General features: G+C 31.3%; 1 protein-coding gene across 3 annotated transcripts; it reads left to right on the plus strand.

The window, feature by feature from the left end:
* The first annotated feature begins 6 nt into the window (after window positions 1–6).
* LOC132750716 (uncharacterized) lies at window positions 7–18,692 on the plus strand. 3 transcript variants are annotated; one of them, XM_060740745.1, is made up of 15 exons: window positions 9–255; window positions 3,151–3,345; window positions 3,910–4,073; window positions 5,021–5,157; window positions 6,406–6,616; window positions 7,192–7,344; window positions 8,778–8,881; window positions 9,859–10,561; window positions 10,613–10,763; window positions 11,767–11,865; window positions 12,716–13,451; window positions 14,584–14,671; window positions 15,474–15,632; window positions 16,279–16,427; window positions 17,408–18,692. In XM_060740745.1, the coding sequence occupies exons 2-15, from the start codon at window positions 3,158–3,160 to the stop codon at window positions 17,525–17,527; spliced, it is 3,162 nt and encodes a 1,053-aa protein (XP_060596728.1). In that variant the 5' UTR covers window positions 9–255; window positions 3,151–3,157; the 3' UTR covers window positions 17,528–18,692. The 3 variants fall into 3 exon arrangements, with proteins under 3 accessions (XP_060596727.1, XP_060596728.1, XP_060596725.1); XM_060740744.1 differs by having other exon boundaries at window positions 7–152; window positions 9,859–10,763; XM_060740742.1 differs by having other exon boundaries at window positions 9,859–10,763.
* Window positions 18,693–20,915: the final 2,223 nt, after the last annotated feature.

Here is a 20,915-nt window from a genome sequence, read left to right on the forward strand (position 1 = left end):
AATTTATTTATTTTTAGTAACATGGAATTTTCAATTCAATATCAAAGTGACATAAGCGGAAATTGAAGTTTTGTTTCAGTACCTATGTTTTTTTTTAACAGTAACTTATGTGTAAAGATTGTTTTTGAAATCATATATTGTTAACACAACAGGTAAATCTATCAGGGAAAACTACTGTAATAAAAAAAAACTTTATATAGCATTACTGTATCAGACATATGACAGACAGAGCCAGTTTTATCTTCAGTATTAAAGGTAAACATAAAATTTAATCATTATCAATGGTTAATATCTATATATCTTACAGGTATATGTCTATAGGAAAAGTACGATATTTCTATAGTATGAAATGATTCTGTTTAAACTTTTTGTTTGTCAAATGATTGTTGAGAACAGTGATTTGATGAATTAGTAACGATTCCCCACACTAACGATTCGCCACATAACGATTCGCCACAGAGAAATAACGATTCGCCACAGTTAAATAACGATTCGCCACAGTATGATTATAGATCTAACAATGATTTTTTTAGTTATCAACAAACTTTTTCCTTTTGTTTTAATAATTTGACAATGACAATAATTTAATAATGTTTCTTAATACAAGTAACATGAACTTAAAGCCCCCATCGCGGATTTTTAATTTAGCTAAGTAACATTATTACAGGAGTAAATTTACAAGAAAGTAATTATATATGTTGATTAATCATAAACATAAATGTCAATTAATATAAGAAGAAGAGAAGAAATAGTTTATTTCGGTAACTTATACATTTACAGTATCTCGTTACATACAATAATTACAAATAGAATAATTCTGTGGTCACATGACAAAAGCAAAGAAAAAAATAATAAGAAGAACATAAAATGTTTTAACTGATGACATTCTTACGGAGAACAGACGACTGCAAATAAAGGAATAAAGAACATCACAATATCATTATCATTCATAGAAATAAATATATGTTTCATATATTATATATATGTCAAATAATTAAAAAAAAATATTGCAAAAACATGTGATCATTACGAAAATTGATTTACGATAATTGATCAAAGAATGCATATCTAAAACATTTGTCACACCTTTTATTTTAACAAGCCAATCACCTTAAATTGTATAAATATTTAATTGTCGCCGAAATAATCCTTTAATTATCTGATAATGTGAGCAGATTTCAAAACAATGCGGCAATTAAGCTTATGTTTGTAAATTTTGTAATAAAATATGTTAGTTATATAAATAACTTAGCTTAAATGTGTACAGTAATGTAATTTTGGCAATAAAATTTATTTATTTTCATTTATTCAATTAAAGCTGTTTTCTTTTAATTTTCCAGTTTATATAAATAACGAAGTTTAACTTATAGATCTACAATGTGAAATGTAATTTTGGTAATAAAATATGCATGTGCCTTTATTCAATAAAAACTGTTTTCGTATAATTTTCCAGTTTATATAAATAACGAAGTTTTTCTTATCTACAATGTGTGCTGTAATTTTGGTAATAAAATATTTATTTTCATGTGTTTTTATTCTATAAATGTTATTATATTTTTCCAGTTTATATAAATAACGAAGTTATAAAATGTGTTATGTAATTTTGTTAATAAAATATTTATTTCATGTGTTTTTATTCTATAAAAGTTGTTAGTATATTTTTCCAGTTTATATCAATAACGTCAAAATTAATTATAAAATGTGTTATGTAATTTTGTTGATAAAATATTTGGTTTTTGTGTGTTTTTTATTCAATAAAAGCTTTATTCAGTGTAATTAATTTATGTAATTAACGAATGAAATATAAAATGGAAAAAAAGTTTTCCATCAACAATTTGAAAACAGGTGTGAAAAAGTTTGTATTTGAAAACGTGGCGAATCGTTATTTAACTGTGGCGAATCGTTATTACTCTGTGTCGAATCGTTATGTGGCGAATCGTTACATTACCAATTTGATTATCCAAAAGTCACATAATATTTTTTACAGTTCAGCAATTTTTACATAAACCACAGCCATGTATTGTTATAAAGCCATTTAGTAAGAAGAACATTACACTAGTGTAATAACGACAGTCATCTTGTATTATACATTGTAGACCTCATTATTTATCACTGTCTCTATGTATATACATAATGAGCCTACTACATATTATATGGCACAAAACCACAATTTTTTTTACAAATCCTCATGATAAGATATACTCCTGGTTATTACACTCCTGGTTTAGACCCCAGGGTATAATACAGGATGAAGCGGTAATAACAACTTAATTAATGTGATACCTTGTGATGTATGGGAAACTTTTTAGTCCGTTAGGGACTATCCTTCGGATCCCCTTGAGTTCTGGTGTCTTGTTGTCAATTTCGTTATTGGTCAATATACATGTATCATCAAGTTTGAACCTTTAACACTGTCAGTGCTTATCTAATTTTGGTTGAAACATACTCACATTCTCGGATAAAACTATTTCACTGTGCCAGACTGTGTTGTATGTACATACATTCGGAACTTTGCCTGTTTAGGACTGAATGATGTATTTCTCTCCCCTTCTCTGAACTACGCCATTTGTTCATATATTAAATCACGTATTTGATTATACTCTTGATTTGATTATACTCTTGTGTATTGATCTAGATTCATTATAATGGCGTGGTGGCAGTGGTGGTAGCTAGTGATTCCATGATTTACAAGCCATAAGCGAAGGAATTTTGTCTTATTAACTTTTCTTAACGTCTCTAACACAAATATGTCCTGTGAGTGATATTGTAATTTGTTACAGATATTTTGAACAACTTTTCATAATCATCTATTTTGTAAATACTTAGTAATGTATCATATCTCCACATTGACATCTGTATTCAAGGGTTGGTAAATTCCTGTAATCTTTGTTCATGAGTGAGTCCTATTAGTTCAGGGATTATTTTTGAAGCTCTTCTTTGTGTATTTTCCACTATTTCAGTCTTTTTATCAATTAAATGAATATTATTGATTATATATGTGAAGTAGAATATAAAATTAAAAATAAAAAAATGGCAAAATGTAGTTATTTTAACATTTACCTGTACATGCATTATTTACACTTTATGGTCATTATAATGTCACTTTAAACTATTATTGGTACATTATTTGAACAAATTTTCTTCCAACAGGAGAAAAATGGCTTACAGAAATCAAACCGCAGCATTTATGCTAGACATTGAAATCAAATCAAAAGATCTTCAGATTGATAAGAGTACAAATGGTCTGTTGGGAAGAGGTGGCTATGGCTCAGTATACATGGGAAAATACAAAGGTACTGATGTGGCAGTCAAAATGCTGAGTGACACTGGAGATATTCCAAGGACGTAAGTTTTTTTATTTATTGATAAAATTAATACTAAATAATAATAATGATTATTTATGAAATATTGAAATTTAAAAATATAAATATAAGAATATATAAAAATATAAGAAGTACTATTATAAATGCCATTATTGCGCTCTTTGTCAAAGTTAGATATTTGATTGGCTCATTACTTCAAAGTGATTATATCAGTTTTAGTGATATGCAGATATTACTATGAAAACTTGAAAGTTTGAAGCCATCTGTCTTTAATTAGTGATGGTTCAATACTGTGATAAGAATAACGCTTTGTTAGACTGGACAGACATGCAGATGGGTATGACTATATACTGATGACAAAGCAGGTCAGCAAAATCAATTGTCTGTATTGCCCAGATTGTCCCACCGCCTGTACGGGCAAGTGAAAATTTTCAAGAATTAACTATGTAAATATCATACGGACAAAATAAGAAATGCTTCAGATAAAAACGGACAAGTAAGTCAAAATCAGATTTTGTCGGCCCTGCAAAGGCTTTACAGTGTCAGTTTCAGCATTGTATGAGTTAATTTGATTATGTTATTACAGGCAAAGAAATGATTTAAAGAGGGAAGCAAGGAAACTCCGAGCTGTATGTGACCACCCATTTGTCCTTAAATTGATTGGTGTAGTAATGGAAACTAATAACTACAGCCTTGTGTTGGAATATATGCATTTTGGCACTAGTATTTCATTTATAAAGAATTACATAGGTAAGTTATGAAGTAAATACAGTAATATTTTACATCTGTTAGTTAATATATAATTATATTCACAGTTCCAAATGATGTCTAGATACGACTCAAGACCAGACATAGAAGGTCTGTTGTATACATGTCCTGTTTATATCTTGTAAGCTGAAATGTAAAACTGAGTGTGTAATAAACATTGCCTTAATGAATGGACGTATTCAAAGATTTCTAGAAATAACATACAATCCGACTTACCTGGAAAAAATACTGGTGGTCGTTATAAATTTTCATGACTCGGTTGCCATTTTGCCAAGTTAGAAAACGTTTTGCTTGCTTGAGCAAAGTTTGCAATCACTTCATGTCTGCCTCTATCAAAGTTATAGTATCATATTGTTGTGAACCCGAAATTCCACACTCCTCTTTGACAAGAAAAATGTTCACATGAGATCATAATATCAAGTATGATGTCAATTTGATGCACATTGTACAAATTGATAATAATCATAATTACTGTTATTGCTTGTAAAAAAAAGACATTCTTTTTTTTACAAAATTGTTTCTTTATGCACTTTTGAAGCATCGGTGCTTTTCTTTTTATTTTTTTTTGTTTTGTTTGGTTTTATGGTGCACCTACACAATTTAGGTCATATGGCACTGGAACAGGAAAGATGATTTTGGCTAACCTGAGGTATTACAAACTTCAAGCAACACCAGGGGTCAAAACCATCTCCATTGCTGGAGCTACAATGTAGGAGATTCATAGACTCTAGTTATTCGAAACCCATTTAGTTGCCTCTTATGATCACACAGGGTTAAACAATGGCTTTAATTCTGATGCCTCAACCCTTAAAAGCAACTCCTCTGCCATAAGGGGCATCAATGCTATTCTCTCTTATGATATGTTCCTATATAAAATCTACACAAAAGACCTGGTTGTTTGATAATGTTATTATGATTATCTTTTACAGTTCATGTTCCGATCCGTGTTCAATTTGCTTATCAGATTATTTCGGCAATGGCTTGGCTTCACTCTCGGTCACCCCCTATGAAACATCTTGATCTTAAAGCAGAAAATGTACTTATCAACAACAACTTAACTGCAAAGGTAAAAAAATTAGTCAATGATCCATCATATAACTGCTTTTTACTCATTTTGTCAGAACTACTGTTTAAAATTCAGAGGTAAACAACAACACATAGCTTTTAATATCAAATATTTTGAGATTGTCAGAGGTTTCTTATTTTCCTGAGAATCCTAAATTTTCATTTAAAATTCTAAAATATTTTGTCTTTTGCAGTATTGTTCATTCTGTACAAATAAATTGATGAAGTAAATTAACATAATTTTATGATATAATATGATAATTATATGATAATTATATATGATAATATGGATAGCAGATCAACCTTTTCTTTTGATTTCTTGTGATTTAATATAGAAAAATTTGAAGAAAGACTAAATTTGAGATTTTATATTTTTCCCTGTGCAATTTTATTAGTTATAAAGGTTTTTGACAGGTTATATGGCCATATATAAATGGTTGCAATAATAATAATTATAATAATAATAATAAAGACTTTATTTAAAGAGGCAACATAGTTGGGCATGCCCAGTCTTCCCTATGAGCCTCTATCAAATATACAATGTACATAATATAAACATTTACAAACAAAAGGTATGATAAAACAACAACAAAATTACAAATACATTGTAGTTAAGAAACAAGTAAAACGAAAATCTAGGGAAAAAACATTATATAAGAATATAAAATTTCTGATATCTAAGGGAAGAGAATTCCAAAGTTTTGACCCTGAATATGATAAAGATTTTCTGCAGAACTCAAGTCTAGGTTTTGGGATTTGAAGTTGTTTTTGTTGATATGATCTTAATTGTGTATTTTCTGTGTAAGTAAAAAGATTTTGCATATAATCAGGGAGAAGATTGTTAAGGGACTTGTACACTAAAATAGCTTTTTTATAATTTACTCTTTCAGAAAATTTCATCCAGAAATCCAGCAATCTGCCATTCAAGGGTTATATTGCAAAGAACCATTTATATATGGCCATATAACCTGTCAGGAATAATTATAACGTTATAGTACAGCAAACTTCATTTTTTAGAGAAAAAAGGGAAATTTTTTTACAAGTTAACAGCCGTCTTGTATATAGAACTATATAATGTCACGCTTATCCCGTGAATGAAAAGCAACATTACAAACGGTATTATAAAAACATTTCAATTCTGCCTTTTTTTACATCAAGCTTGTAATAAGACTGGGGTAAAAAGATAGAATCATTTAAAGTCATAGCTTATCATGGATTTCTGCTTTGTATTGTATTTAATGTTTTACAGATAAGTGATTTTGGGCTGTCTGAGTGGAAAACTGTAACTATGACATTCAGCAAGACGCAACCTCTATCAGCAGGCCCTCGATGTGGGACACTCTCACATATACCACCTGAAGTCTTTAGGGACATTAACAAAAAAGGGGCTATGGAAGAAGACGTGTATGCATTTGCAATTACATTGTGGGAGATTTTCTCCGGTCTAGTACCATATGCAAGTAAGACGCTTGATACATTTTTGAAATAAAGTTTATAAAGCTAAATATTTGTTGATTATAGATCACAAAACTGTTGTGTGAATTTTAAGAAAGAATAATTCCAACTGGTCCTTAAATGGTCCTTACATGAATTATATGGAAATTTAATAATTTATCTTTTTAAAATAACAGCATAAATATGAGCTACGCCATGAAAAAACCAACATAGTGCGTTTGCAACCAGCATGGATCCTGATCAGATTGCGCGCTCTATGTTGGTTTTGTCATGACGCGGCTCATATGTGATTTAAACTCTACACTTATGAATATGATTTAAACTCTACACTTATGGATTGAACGGTTTTTAATTGAACACCAACATAAGACAGCTTGTCAGTAGTTGCTTGTCCCACTATGTTATGTCCCAGTTTCTATATAACTTTATAGCCTTTAAGTCTTATAATCATGCATAATTGAAATATAACATTACAAAATAATTAATAGATTGTTTTACAGTGTGTTTTAGATTATGTTAAGAAGTGTTGCAGACAGTGTTAGAATGGCTAATTTATAAACTGTATTCTGCTTATTCTCAGATTGTGGGGACAAAGATGAGTTGATACGTAATGCAGTGTTAAATAACCAGCGTCCAGATTTGAATGCCCTTGTAAAAGATTCTCCACGTGAAATAAAAGACATGATACAATTATCCTGGGACCATAACCCAGCATTCAGACCAACATTTAAAGGTTTGTAAAGTGTAGTATTACATGTATTATATGCCAAGTGTTATAAACTATAGATGTTAAAAACATTCTGATAAGATTCTGAACAATCAGATGCATTTTGATTTTAGTTATTTCCGGGTATACAAGAATATTCTGATGTATACATGTATTAGGTATTATGCAAGCATATCTGATGTATGTTAGGAAAACTACAAGCATAATTCATGTATAACATAAGTTATGCATGAGTGTAAATTATGCAAGCATATTTTTAACCAGGTTTTCTTAACCAGGTTTTCCGAAGGAAAAAACTGGTTATTAGATTAAGGTATGTCGGCGGGCGGATGGACGGGCGGGCGTAAACAATTTCTTCTGTGCGCAACTCCTCCTACATTTTTCAACGGATTTTGACCAAACTTTCACAGAAGCTTTGTCATCAAGTGACCTGGCGCATATTGTCGGGGTTTTGTGATTGGATAATATTTGACCTAATTATGGCCCTTTGTTTTTTTTCCTTATATAGAATATATAGTGAATAACTTCTTCTGTGCCCAACTGTTCCTACATTTCTCAATGGATTTTGACCAAACTTTCACAGAGGCTTTGTCATCAAGTGCCCTGGCGCATATTGTCGGGGTTTTGTGATTGGATAATATTTGACCTAATTATGGCCCTTTGTTTTTTTTCCTTATACAGATTATATAGTGAACAATTTTTACCATGCGCAACTTCTCCTACATTTCTCAACAGATTTTGACCAAACTTTCACAGAGCCTTTGTCATCAAGTGCCCTGGCGCACATTTTAGGGGTTTTGTGATTGGATAATATTTGACCTAATTATGGCCCTTTGTTATTTTTCCTTATACAGAATATATAGTGAAAAAATTCTTCTGTGCTGAACTCCTACATTTCTCAACGAATTTTGTTCAAACTTTCACAGTAGCTTTTTTATCCAGTGCCCTGGCGCATATTGTCGGGGTTTTGTGATTGAATAATTTTTTATTTAATTATGGCCCTTTGTTTTTTTTCCTTATACAGAATGTAATTATAGTGAACACTTCCTCTGTGGCAATTCCTCCTACATTATTCATGTTTTACATTGCACATAGTTACATTGTTTGTTGCTTGTATTTGTATTTCAAATACAACATATTTATCTACAATGGTGAAAATTGAAAACCTGGTTTCATGGCATTGCCATGTTTCTTGTGTGTGAATTATGCTGGCATAATTGTTAAAAAGTCAACTTTACATATCTTGTATGTATTAGAAAATATACTAGCAAATCAAACATTTTTTTCTGTCAAAAGTAGTACAGTTTAACTTCATAGTTTCAAAAGGCAAAACTAACTGATTTGAAACAAAATGACCTTGAAATAAAGAGAGAAATGTGTCATTAAAACATGCTTTTGACAGAATAAATGATGAAATATTATATATTTGAATATTTCAGACTTGGAGAAGAAAATTGAACCATTGTTCAACAGTGTCCAGAACAAACTACCTGAATATTTCAAATACATTAGGACACAGATTGAGGCTTTTTGGCAAGAAGATGTAAGGTTCCTTGTTTTATGTATTTAAACCTTTGCCTGATGGTGGCAACAAATTTTACACATGTGACCAGTGCAGACCAAGATCAGCCAGCACATCTGTACTATCTGATCAATTACTGCACTGTTCACTATTTAATCAGTGTTTATTTTGTTAATTTTACCTAAAAATGATGAATGGTTTTGTCAGGGCTATAAGATGGACAAGTCCATTTAAGATATTTTGCATGGTATTATTTGATAAAACAGTAACTAATTTTTGTGTGTGAAAAAGCTGTCTTGTAAGCTCATGATGGGTCAAAGGTTCTGCTTAGGTGCCATTTTCATGTACCCATATCTGACCTCAGCAGTGTCAGTGAAACTTGAAACCTAAATAAGGGACAAAGGCTTATTACAAAATGACTATGATACGGACTTAAATAATGTCATAGCCCCAGTCTAGTAAAATTTCATTTGGGCTGGTATAAATGTTTAACAATGTTTTGGGAGTTCAAAATGATAAATAAATAGTATCATATTTGCAAATACTATTTATATATACATTGTAACTGCTTTGTACTGATATCGATTCTGTTTAAAGTATTGAGGTGGGATATTTTCTAAACAGATATGTATTGAAGAAAGCCCTTTCTTTTATCTCTCTTACAACTTTTTTGTCCAACAATGCTGAAATACAAGTAATTTAGGAAGCCCTTTTTGGTGTCTACTTGGCAACTTTTTTTTGTCAAACAATGCCGAAATATGGGTTATTTGTTTTATTTAAAAAAAATTTTATATTATTTACTTAAAAAAATCCAAGAATGTTAAATTTTCAAACAATTGAAATGTATAAGTCTGTGCATCATACAGTAAACTTAGCTGTTATTATAAAAAAAAAGAATATTTTACAAAATTTCAAGCCATTTTAAACAATAATCTAACCAAATACATGTATCTAAGATGTTACTTTAAGAAAGCCTTTTTCTATTTTTTTTTTTGCAGCCAGAGTCAACAGATCACTATGAATGTACTATGCACTGGTCGCGTAATGGCTATGAGTTATGTAATGGGCAGGAAAGTGAAGATGGAGAATCACTTGATGCTAAGCCAAGTACACATAATGGATCATTAAACATTGAACTAGATACTGAGAGAGGAGAATTAGAAGAGCAGGATGGTAGTATGAATGCCTCTGTAAAGAAAGAAATAGAACAGGATACGAAGCAAACTAATGGTGTAGATGATGAAGAAGTTAAATTTCCACCTACGTTACAAGCAAATGGTTATGAAAAAACTTCCCAAAACAATTCTGAAACTTTGGTCCAGACACTGCCTAACAGTGGTGGTAATGTAAGGGCTCAAGTGAACACACAAGCTGGTTACGCAGCCGTAAGACCAAGACTTCAAGCAATGGGTAGGCCTACCCAAATTCCAAACGGTAAATCAGTCCAGTATGAAGGAGAAGCCTTAAGAAACAATACGCTGGCTCAAGTTCCTATTTATGAAACAAATCAAGTTGGAATCAATCCATTTCAGTGTACAAACAATGAGCCTCAACAAGCTGAGGTTGGCCTATCCGGTTTTGTTTCAGTCATGAATAAACAGTACACACCTGGTGCCATGCTTAGTCATCCTCATGGACCAATAGCCCAACCAGAGTCTACTGTAATACAAAATGAACCTGTTGCTAACGGCAACAGTGAAGGTCGTGCTACTGTAATACAAAATGAACCTGTTGCTAATGGCAACAGTGAAGGTCGTGCTGGGGAGGAAGGCGATGATGATGGTGACACATTATTCAAGGGAGATACAGGTTTGGAGGAGTTGCTGTCAAACTTGAGTGTCAGTAATCCGGGCTTGTACGAGACAATACTGAAAAGTCCTGATGCACTTGCAAACCTTTCAAAGTAAGTGAATTGGTGTATAAAGCTATATTTGATGAAATATATTTATGAAAATTTAAATAAAAACAGTATAATCATGTTGTTTCTTTAACCCAATGGTCATTTCTTGAAAGATTTGTTGCATAATTGTAATGTCTATGCAAATATATACTCGGTTCCTATGATATCAAGGGTTCTATGATATCAAGGTATTTAAATTTTCTGTGACTGCTAGTAAAAGCAACGCACGATGATGCTAATATTTGTAAAACTTGCACACTAGATTCATTTTCGTATGCCAATAAATTTAATTTGGTGAATAATGAATGTATTTGTGGCAAGAAAACTATTTTATAAAACCTTCATATTTGACTACCATTTTCCTTAATGGTTTTTACACAGTCAATTAAAATATGTTATAAACACATATACTGACATATAGTCTGTTCATATAGTTTTAATTTCATAGCAAGTTAACTGTTGGAAGTTTTTCACAACTTAACTTGAAAGTTTTGACCCATCTATCTTTCCATACTTGCTTTTTTTGGGATTACCTTGATACCGTAGTAACCTCCTCTGAAATTACCCAAAATGGCAGACATTGAAAATATTCTAAAAAATGTCATTTTTATTGGTTCTTTTGAAATAATTTTTTGACAAACAGTTCTGGAAAAGGTTTAATTATAAGATGGAATAAAAATCTCATTCATTTATGATATTTATATTTAAATATTTTCTGATAAACGTTAAGTACCATGATATCATAGAACCCCGGGCTACATGTACAATGTAAACAGAGAAAAATGTTCTACAGTAAGGCAGCTTTGTTGTTCAATGCAAAGTAGAAAATGATAATTCTTATAATATTATATATGTGCTTAAAACAAAAAGGAATTATAAAAATACAGCCACAAAAAAAATGTTTCATTAAAGCAAAATGCCAGGCTGAATTTCTTAATGCCTGATAAATTGTTAACTTGGAAGTTATGCTATAATGATATATTATTTCTTGTGCTTATGCATTTAGAATTTCAAATGGAGGTCAGTTCACAGTTGAGACCAGGCAATCTGAGACCGTACAGAGACCAGCCAATAGCTGTACAAGGGAGGTTACTCAAACTGGAGGGTAATATATTATATTATGCATTGAGTTACGCTCCTTGTATAATATATACCAACACTTTTAAAGCAGCATGCTTCCAGATTTTTTAAATAATTTTATGAAAACTTAAAAATTGTTGTTATGAGTAGAAATGTTGTGAAGTATACAAATTATATGATAGAACCTAACCTAAAGGATTTAATATATATACAGAAATTTTATCTATAATTTGTCAAATATTCAGAAATCTTTCTTATTCTATTATTAGCAGCTAAAGTAGAATATTTTTGTGATAAAAGTAGTAAATATATGTCATATTTAAATAATACATTCAAAACTTTACCTGGATTGTGATTAATTAAACATTTCTTATTTTTTTTTTCAAAGATTGATTTTATGCATCTGGACCTGGTTGTTCAAATAATTGCATTGCACTTTAAGGTTTTTATAACAGCAAATCATGCTATATTTTGTTGTTGTTGTTTTTTTTTTTGGATCATGAACAGATTTGTTAATGCCAGTTCTGCATTTTTAACTAGATAATTATACTTGTATTTGTTTTCAATACTCCTGAGTAGAGTAATCACATAAAATTGTTGAAGTACCTGGATGCCCATCATTTCAAACTAAACTTTGTCCATCATATGTTAACTGTATGCAAACAAATTAGTTTCCTGAAAATTAATATCTTAATTTGGCTTTAAACCCTTATTGGGATTTACACTCACAACCATAAGATGTGGTTGATGATTTTCAATTCAGGTTACACTCACAACCAGTCCATAATTTAAGGTTGATAATATAGTATATTCACATGTATTCTAAAATTAAATAAAGAGAGTATATATGTCATTTTGCTGTATTTTTTCTTCAGGACTCAATTACTCACACAGGTGTCTGTTGACCAGTTAAGTGGACAAAATCCCAACAGCGAAATGCAGGCAAGGTCTCAAAAATCTGCTTCACAGCAGCAGCAACAACAACAGCATCAGCAGCAGACGGCATATTCAGGAGCAGAAGCCAACTCTTTTAGAATGCATCCGGCACCAGACACGGTGTCAAATTCAGCTCGAAAACCCACCAATCCTCAATGGCCTGTTGTTACTACAGCAGCTGTTTCAACACCCCAGTCACATGCCTTTGTTACTCCAGCTGTCCAGCTTTCACAGCAAAAGTTACCAAGACAACCAGTTAGACCATTTCAATCACAACAAAAACAAATATTTGGACAGCCAACGGCGCAAGCTGTTCCAAACAGTCAAATTCCTGCTGTAAGGCAAAGTAATCCACCTTTCCAGCACCCGAGAGTTGGAGACGGTTCCCAGCAAACATTAACAGGAACTGGTTCCGGGCAAAGGTTAATTGCGCCTGACCAAAGGCAAGTTATATTTGGTCAACCAGCTCAACAAACTGGTGGAGTTCAAGGTCAGACTTCAAACAGGGAAGCTCCTTTTGTACCAGTTGGGCCAAGTGAATCAGTGTCGAGGCAGAATGGTGCGGCTTCTCAGCAGAATGTAGCATCAAGGAGACCTGTATCGCCTGTTGAGAGTCGTGACCAGATTAGACCTGGAGAAACGTACAACAGAAGTACCCAGCAGTCACCTAATCAGGTTCAACCATTTCTTTGATTCTATGCTAAAAAAAGACCCCAACTTTTCAGTTACATAAGGAGTAAGATAAAGACTCTAATTTTAATTTTCAAATACATAAATTGGAGACAGAATATAAGAATCTTACACCGGCTGCCGGTACAGACCGGAATATCTAGCTCGAGGGTAACTGTTTACAGCGGTAACGAGGCTCTGCCGAGTTTCCGCTAAACAGTTTCCCCGAGAGCTAGATATTCCCGTCTGTACAAACAGCCGGTGTTTGATTCTTTTTCTTGCATATTACATGTCAATTTTTTTCGCTACAGAAATTATGAAAACTGATATTCTCATTACGCACTTTTTTCTTATAGTAGCGTATGAACATACAACTTCATTCATAATGGAAAAATGACGTCATCCTAAGAACGCGATTCATTCATTTAAGGCCCTATTTTCAAATTCATTCAAGTCGCGCGTCAATGACGTCATTTAAAGCACGCGACTTGTCTTACATGGGGGGTGTAAGACAGAGTTTTCTAGCACCGGTGTAAACAGTAGATAATCCTGTCTGAGATGCAAGAAAATCCTGTCTGAGATGCAAGAATCTTATGGTCTTGTTTGTTTAATTTTTTTTCTGATAATCCCAAGTTTTTTCGATAATCTATATAATTTCATTTTCTTTTTTAATCTATGATATAATTTGTTATACATTGGTCATCAGATATTTGGTATCAAAGGGGTTTTAAAGATCCTGTATGTTTTGTGGTTGATATTATTACTGTGTGTATACCACACATGCAAAAAGTTATATATGTATATTATTATGCAAATAAAATAATTTTCAAACATCGAAGAATATGTAAAATGTGTACTGCAAATATTTGTGCACATTATATTTAATAAATAAATTATATGCATTCATTTCTTATTGGAAAATTTGACTTAGAATTAATAGAAAATGAATTTCTAATTACTTCCCTTTATTAACATGAAATGTTAATTTCGGTAATATCTTTACAAATAATGCTTATTGGAACTTACAATATTGACAAAGCTTAATTTGAACATCATATTTTTTATATAAAACCATGAAAAAAATGTGTTACAGGATCTTTAAGATTAATAAATTATAATATTTACATTGATTTTACAGGCAAATACAGGTGGATTAGACGCTAATCCTGACGTTAACACAAGTGGCAGTAGCCAGAAACAACCTTTTACTATTTATCATAAGCATGGTAATTATAGTTCTCATTTTAATATTTACTGCAGTTTGTCTTTTTTTTAATTTTCTTAAGATGAAAAAGAAAACCTAGATTAATTAATAATGATACATGTAATTTATAATGATACATGTAATTTATATAGAAAAAAGTCCAACGGAATTGATGCGTAATTTTTAGTTTAGTAACATTGATGCCCGTTTCTCCATGTCCGTGCAGTATGACTAGGCTTTATTACTTTTGATAACTTATTTATTGTATTTTGATATTGAAATCCCTCAATTTTTAGATGGACTGAAAGATACAAAATACATTACACAAATTCTGCAGGTTAAGCATCAAAACACAAGGCTATGAGATTGCCGAGTATTTTAATGTTCTTTCTCTTTTGTATCATAGGCAAAAATAAAATAAAGTTCCCTGTCGTCACAATATTAAACCCCAGAAAAAATTAACCAATGTACAAGCATCTAAATGTGACTTTATTATCGTTATCCCTTTCCCTGTCATCAAAATAAAACCCCAGAAAAAATGAGCCAATCAATGAGCATGCTCTAGACAGACAGTGAGTGCGCTCATTAAGCATTGAATACACACACATGGTTAAGTTGACAAAATTTATACCAGCTGTTGCTGGATGGAATACAATAAACTCCACTTATAATGGTATCACTTATAACGACTTACCACCTATAACGATGCTATTTGCCTCTTGGATATAGCGATATCAGGATATAACAATATAAACTTTGCGGTCCTCTGAATATCGTTATAAGTGAAGTTTACTGTACTTTGATGTTAAAACTGTATTTTACAGCTGGTGGTGGAATTACTACAATACAGATGGACCCTGACCATGAGCTTCCACCTAATCTACAGATTGGTAACAAAAATGTGATGGTAGTGAATGACAGTGGAAATAGAAAGAAGAATGACAAGAAGAAAAAACAAAAGTGTCAAAAAACTCAGCTGACAAGTATGTCAAATTTACTTTTTAACTTGCTCTTCACTACATTTTTGTAATTGCTGCCATATGATGGAATAATAATTTGTTTTTAACGCCATTATAGGTACAGTTGACTCTCAGTAACTGAAAGTTGTTTGATTACTTGAGATTGCGGATAAGTCAAAGAATTTTTAAATTCTCATTATAATTCCTTGTATTTATATGTGACATGCCTGTTTTCATTTGCAATAAATCTTCAACTTGGGACATTCAACCAGGTATGTTCATGTAGGACAAGGTTTTGACAGAAGCTCCTCGTAACTCAAACATCATTTATCTCAAAGTGAAATGCCTGGTTCATTGAAATTAGGATGAGAATGAACTGTACATAATTTTTTCTGATAAATAAATAGATTTATTTTTATCATCAGTTGACTGTAAGATTATAAACTAATATATTGCAATAAATAAATAAAAAGTCTATTAAATTCAATATTTGTAGTAAAGCACATTGTTTTCTTCATATTGTTAAGTTTGTTTAATTGTATTATTATCAATGAGTTTTTTTTTCATATACCAGTTTTCTTCTCATCATATAATTGTATTATAATCAATAAGTATTTTTTTTTTCATATACCATTGATTACTTAACTTTTACTTATATTTCATACTATAGCCAGCACAAATGCGTTGTCTATGGACCATATTGACATGGTTGCCGTGGAGATAGGTAAAGATTGGAAACGTCTGTGTCGACAGTTAGATATGACAGAGGCAGACATCGAACAACTTCAGTTTGACTACTATTCTAGTGGTCTGTATGAGGTAATCTTTTTTGTCATATTCAATTTTTTGTAGTGGTGACTGGTATCCCATATTAGAAACTTTTTCTTTAAGAGTGGTACATGTAAACTGTACATGTAGTTATGTTGATGACTTTTTGATGACCTTTAAATAAATTAAAAATTATTGTCCAATCTGAATATAAAAACAAGGTGTAAAGAGCTGATGTTTGAGTACCATTGTTTTGAGTTATAAAAGAAAAATAAACAGAAAAGAAATTCCACTTTCCAAGATTTTTAAAACAGAAATGTTACTTTTGCATGTTTTTCAAGAATTGAGCAAAGAAAATTTTCAAACAAATTTTGTAAAATGATATAACAAACAACTTTGTACTGTATCAGACCTTTTGGAATTTAGCCCCAACTTTTCTATTCATATTGCTCAATTAACTGTCCACAAGCAGTATCACAAACAAAACCATGTGTTCTTTTGTGTGAAACTACGTCAACCAGTGACTATGTACATGTATTATCCAAGTGTTGCAACTGCACAACCAGTCAACCAATTTCCATGAAGACACTGTTACTTACAATTCTCAAATTTATAATTTTGGTATTGAAATCTTTCAACTTCACATCAAGATTTAAATCAAGACAAGTACTTACCGTAGAATTCCTATTAAACACAGTTTTTCCAAAATCCAAAAATCATTGTAAATATGGTTTACAGTTTGGTGTTAAGCAAATTTTTATAATTACATTAAAAAGCATTCAAGATTTAAAGTTTATATTTTGCATTTTTGTGTTTACTATAAAATGAAATGGACTCTGAAGGATTTGAATAAAATTATAGATTTACTCTTGAGTTCAGCACTGTTGAGTAGATATTTTCCTTATCAAAAAACTTTGGGGTGGGAGGCCTTTATCAGGGGAGGGGAGTTTAATAGGAATTTTACAGCACATGTATTTTATATCGGTTCAGAAGAGTAATAGAGAAATAACTTTTGTCTTTTATATCAACAGATCATGTACCAAGGAATTCAGCGATGGATCCAGAGAAACGGAAGGGCAGCCAATGTCAGATTAATGGCTGAGGCATTGTGGGAAATTGACAGGGATGATATAGCTCTAAGACTTCATTGACATGATTAACTTGCTTCATTTTCAAACATTTGTGATATAATTACATTGGGATATGTGACATGATTTATTTCATTTTCAAATATTGTGCTATTTAAATATGATGGGGTAGCATGATTAAGCAGATTTTGTGTGTAAATGGCACTGTCCCTGTTTTCATTTCAAATGAGGTACAATACATTTTGTATCGAGTTCTTGATTTGAATTATTATCTATACATTGTAAATAAGGGATAATATATATTTTACAAACAAGATTTTACTGTAAATGAAAATTATTTCATAACTCCACCTCGGTGAATTAAAAACCCATTTTGCACAATATGCACATGAAATGTGTAAACATGTGAAGTTGTGTAGAAATACATACATGTGTATTATCTCTTCCTGAGTTAAAGTGTACCATATAAGGTGGTGGTAGTGTTGGTAGTTTACCACCCAGATCACGACAGGATGCCACATTGAATGTACCATAGCACAGTTCAGCCACCACACCGTTCCTTGGTAAGCTGTCAAGCCATTCACCAGTTGCCATCACTTTCTCAAGGAACTGGTAACTTCTGTACATGCCAGAGCAGATGTACAGTGCAGATGATGGTATAAAGGATTTTTATGATCAATCACAACTAAAGTGACCTGCAGGAATCAAACCCAGGTTGCCAGATGCTTAGTCTAATGCTCTACCTATTGAGCTAACCGGATGGCTGTGTACCATACATTGTATATGTCTATACATGTATGACTATTGGTGTGACTTATTTTTGATGAGAGTGGTCCTTAATCATTCCATGTTATAAATATATATCATCATGAACATTTTGAAACTTTATTTTTGCTTTGGGGTGTGAACCTAATTCTGAACACAAGTCAGATTACAGCAAATATAAAAAATGTGGTTATTGATAAGCCAGACTTAAACATATTGTATATTATTCCTATGCATAAATATCTTTATGTAAAAAAACTATTTTTATAAAGACCATCTTTTTGTTTTCTGATTTAAAGAATAACATTGTAAAAAAAAAATGTTACATAGAACTGTTACTAGTCTAGCACTTACTTTTCCTTGACAGGTTTTGGCATGAAAAATCTTGCCCTTAAATTACAGTGGCTTTAAAATGTATTATTTATGCAACTTTAGCTGCAAATAAATTTTTGATAAATTAAAATTTTGGGTTTGTTTAGTTTCTTTTCATATTTTTTTTTGTTGTTGATTGTGGCAGAGAAATTGGTTGAATTTAGGTTTTACCTTGTGTAGAATCTGTGATACATTTTTTATGGTTGAGTTTCACATCACATCAACACGGAAAGGTTATATAACCATCTTCTCAGCTTTACTGGTGATCATTTCATTCATTATTTCGACACAACCGGCACCTGAGTAGAACCACCGACATTCTGTACGCTAGCTAGATATAGCTTCCTCACAAGAAAAGATCCAAAGACCTTGGCAGGATTAAAATCTACAGCAGTGAGAGGCAAGTGGTTTGAAGTCAACGACATTAACCACTTGTCCCAAGCTTTTTTGTTCAGGTAGCTTGAATATGCTATTGTTGGTCCATAAGTCCATTTGAAGAACTTTTTAAACCAAACTTAATATTTCTTAAAGTTATTTTATTCCGGCAAGTTGGACTTATCTTAAATTTTATGTAGAGTAAGGGGTCACTGGGGTCAAGGTAACCATTTGATGGTGTTAGGGATCATTTGGGTCCAGGCTACCAGTGCCAAAAACAGATTTTTACACTTTTGCCTATACAGCCTTTATTGGCATATATGTCTTTCATATTTGGTAGGAACTTGCAATTGGTTTTATTCCTTTGGGTTGAGTTAGATTGATTTTTGGTAAAATTGGCTATAACTTTGTTATTTATGAATGGATTATCATCATACTTGGACAAAATTATCTTTTAGACAAGACTTTCAAATAGGCCTTTACCCAACAATGACCTTGACCTCGAGGGTCAAATTATTAAATTCTTCTTGACTTTTTTTTATCATAATTGGCAATAAGTTTGTTATTTAGGAATGGATTTTCTTTTTAATTGAACACAACAGCTGTTTGAATAATGTTAAAGAAGCTCAAATTTAATTTGACCTTGACTCTTAAATGACCCTTACCTTGAAGGTCAAATTATTGTAATTTCACAGTTTTTGCTAATATTGGTGATAACCTTGTTAGTAACAAATGTAATTTGGCACAACAATAAAAGAAAATTTAATTGAATTTTACCCTCACCTTTATTTGACCTTGACATTAACAGTTAAAAATGTGAATTTTGTTCCAATTTGTGGTCACTTAATTTTTTCTTTATATATTTGATTTATACTTTGACAAAAGAACACTTATAATAAATATGACATGTTCATTAATTCAAATATGACCTTGACATTTAAATTCAAGGTCAATTAAATGATGTCATTTATCTTAATTAGATTGTTGTTTATGTACTAAATGTGTTTTGATTTTTACTTGAATTACTTTCACCAAAGAATTGGAAATTTGATAAACTATTTACAAAGTACTGTATAAATAATTTAGAACAGATAACATAATATCAAAATAATGTCATAACTATGTTACATGTATTTATTTATGAATTTGATATAAATTTTGCCAATTTGGACTAAAGAACCCTCAATGTGACAAAATCCCTATGTTGAAAATGCATATGTGACCTTCAATTGACCTTATTAACTGTCAAGGTCAAATCATTGAGATTTGCTTAAATTGTCATAGTGTTCACTGTTGTTATCATTATTATTATAACTGACAAATTTTGTTGATTCATACTTTGACAAAACAATACTTATGACAATTCTCAGATATGTAGCCTGACCTTAATCTGTAAATCACCTTGACCGTCAAAGTTCAAATATGTCATAATGAAAATTCAATCATATTTTGTATAAGAAAATAATGTCTTTATGAGTATTATATAATTACTACAATACTGTATTCTTCCTGCGATGTGTTTGACTTTAGAAAAAAGACAAAGTTGAGCATCAGCACTGCATAGTGGTGGTATCTTGTATCTTGTGTATTGTTATTATTATGTTTTCTTCTGTTTGTTTGTTTTTTCTTTTTTTTTCTTTTAAATTATGGACTGTTACCTGTGTACTGTATTTTTAAATACAATGCAGGATATGCACCATTTTTTAATTGGGCTACTGTATTATGAATAATGTGATTTCTGCAATAAAATAAAACAAAACAGATATTTCAGATTAATAACTTTCTTTTATTACTATATCTTTATAAAGAAATTTAGAATAATGACATAAATTTAGAAGTGCAACAGGTCTATTCTTATACTTTTCAAGAATACTTCATTTCGTGAAATGAAGTTCACTTCGTTCTTTAAAGAAGTCCATTTCGTGATTTATGTTAAAAA

Source organism: Ruditapes philippinarum, unplaced genomic scaffold (assembly GCF_026571515.1).
Source record: "Ruditapes philippinarum isolate M1 unplaced genomic scaffold, ASM2657151v2 ctg1005_1_1_1_1, whole genome shotgun sequence".
Taxonomy (NCBI): domain Eukaryota; kingdom Metazoa; phylum Mollusca; class Bivalvia; order Venerida; family Veneridae; genus Ruditapes; species Ruditapes philippinarum.

Bases quoted from the DNA above. Each gene is read 5' to 3' on its own strand.
- LOC132750716 (XM_060740744.1), top strand. From the start codon at position 3,158: ATGGCTTACAGAAATCAAACCGCAGCATTTATGCTAGACATTGAAATC. The intron at 3,346-3,909 runs GTAAGTTTTTTT...ATGTTATTACAG, and splicing joins ACTGGAGATATTCCAAGGAC to GCAAAGAAATGATTTAAAGA. The intron at 15,633-16,278 runs GTATGTCAAATT...TTCATACTATAG, and splicing joins TCAAAAAACTCAGCTGACAA to CCAGCACAAATGCGTTGTCT.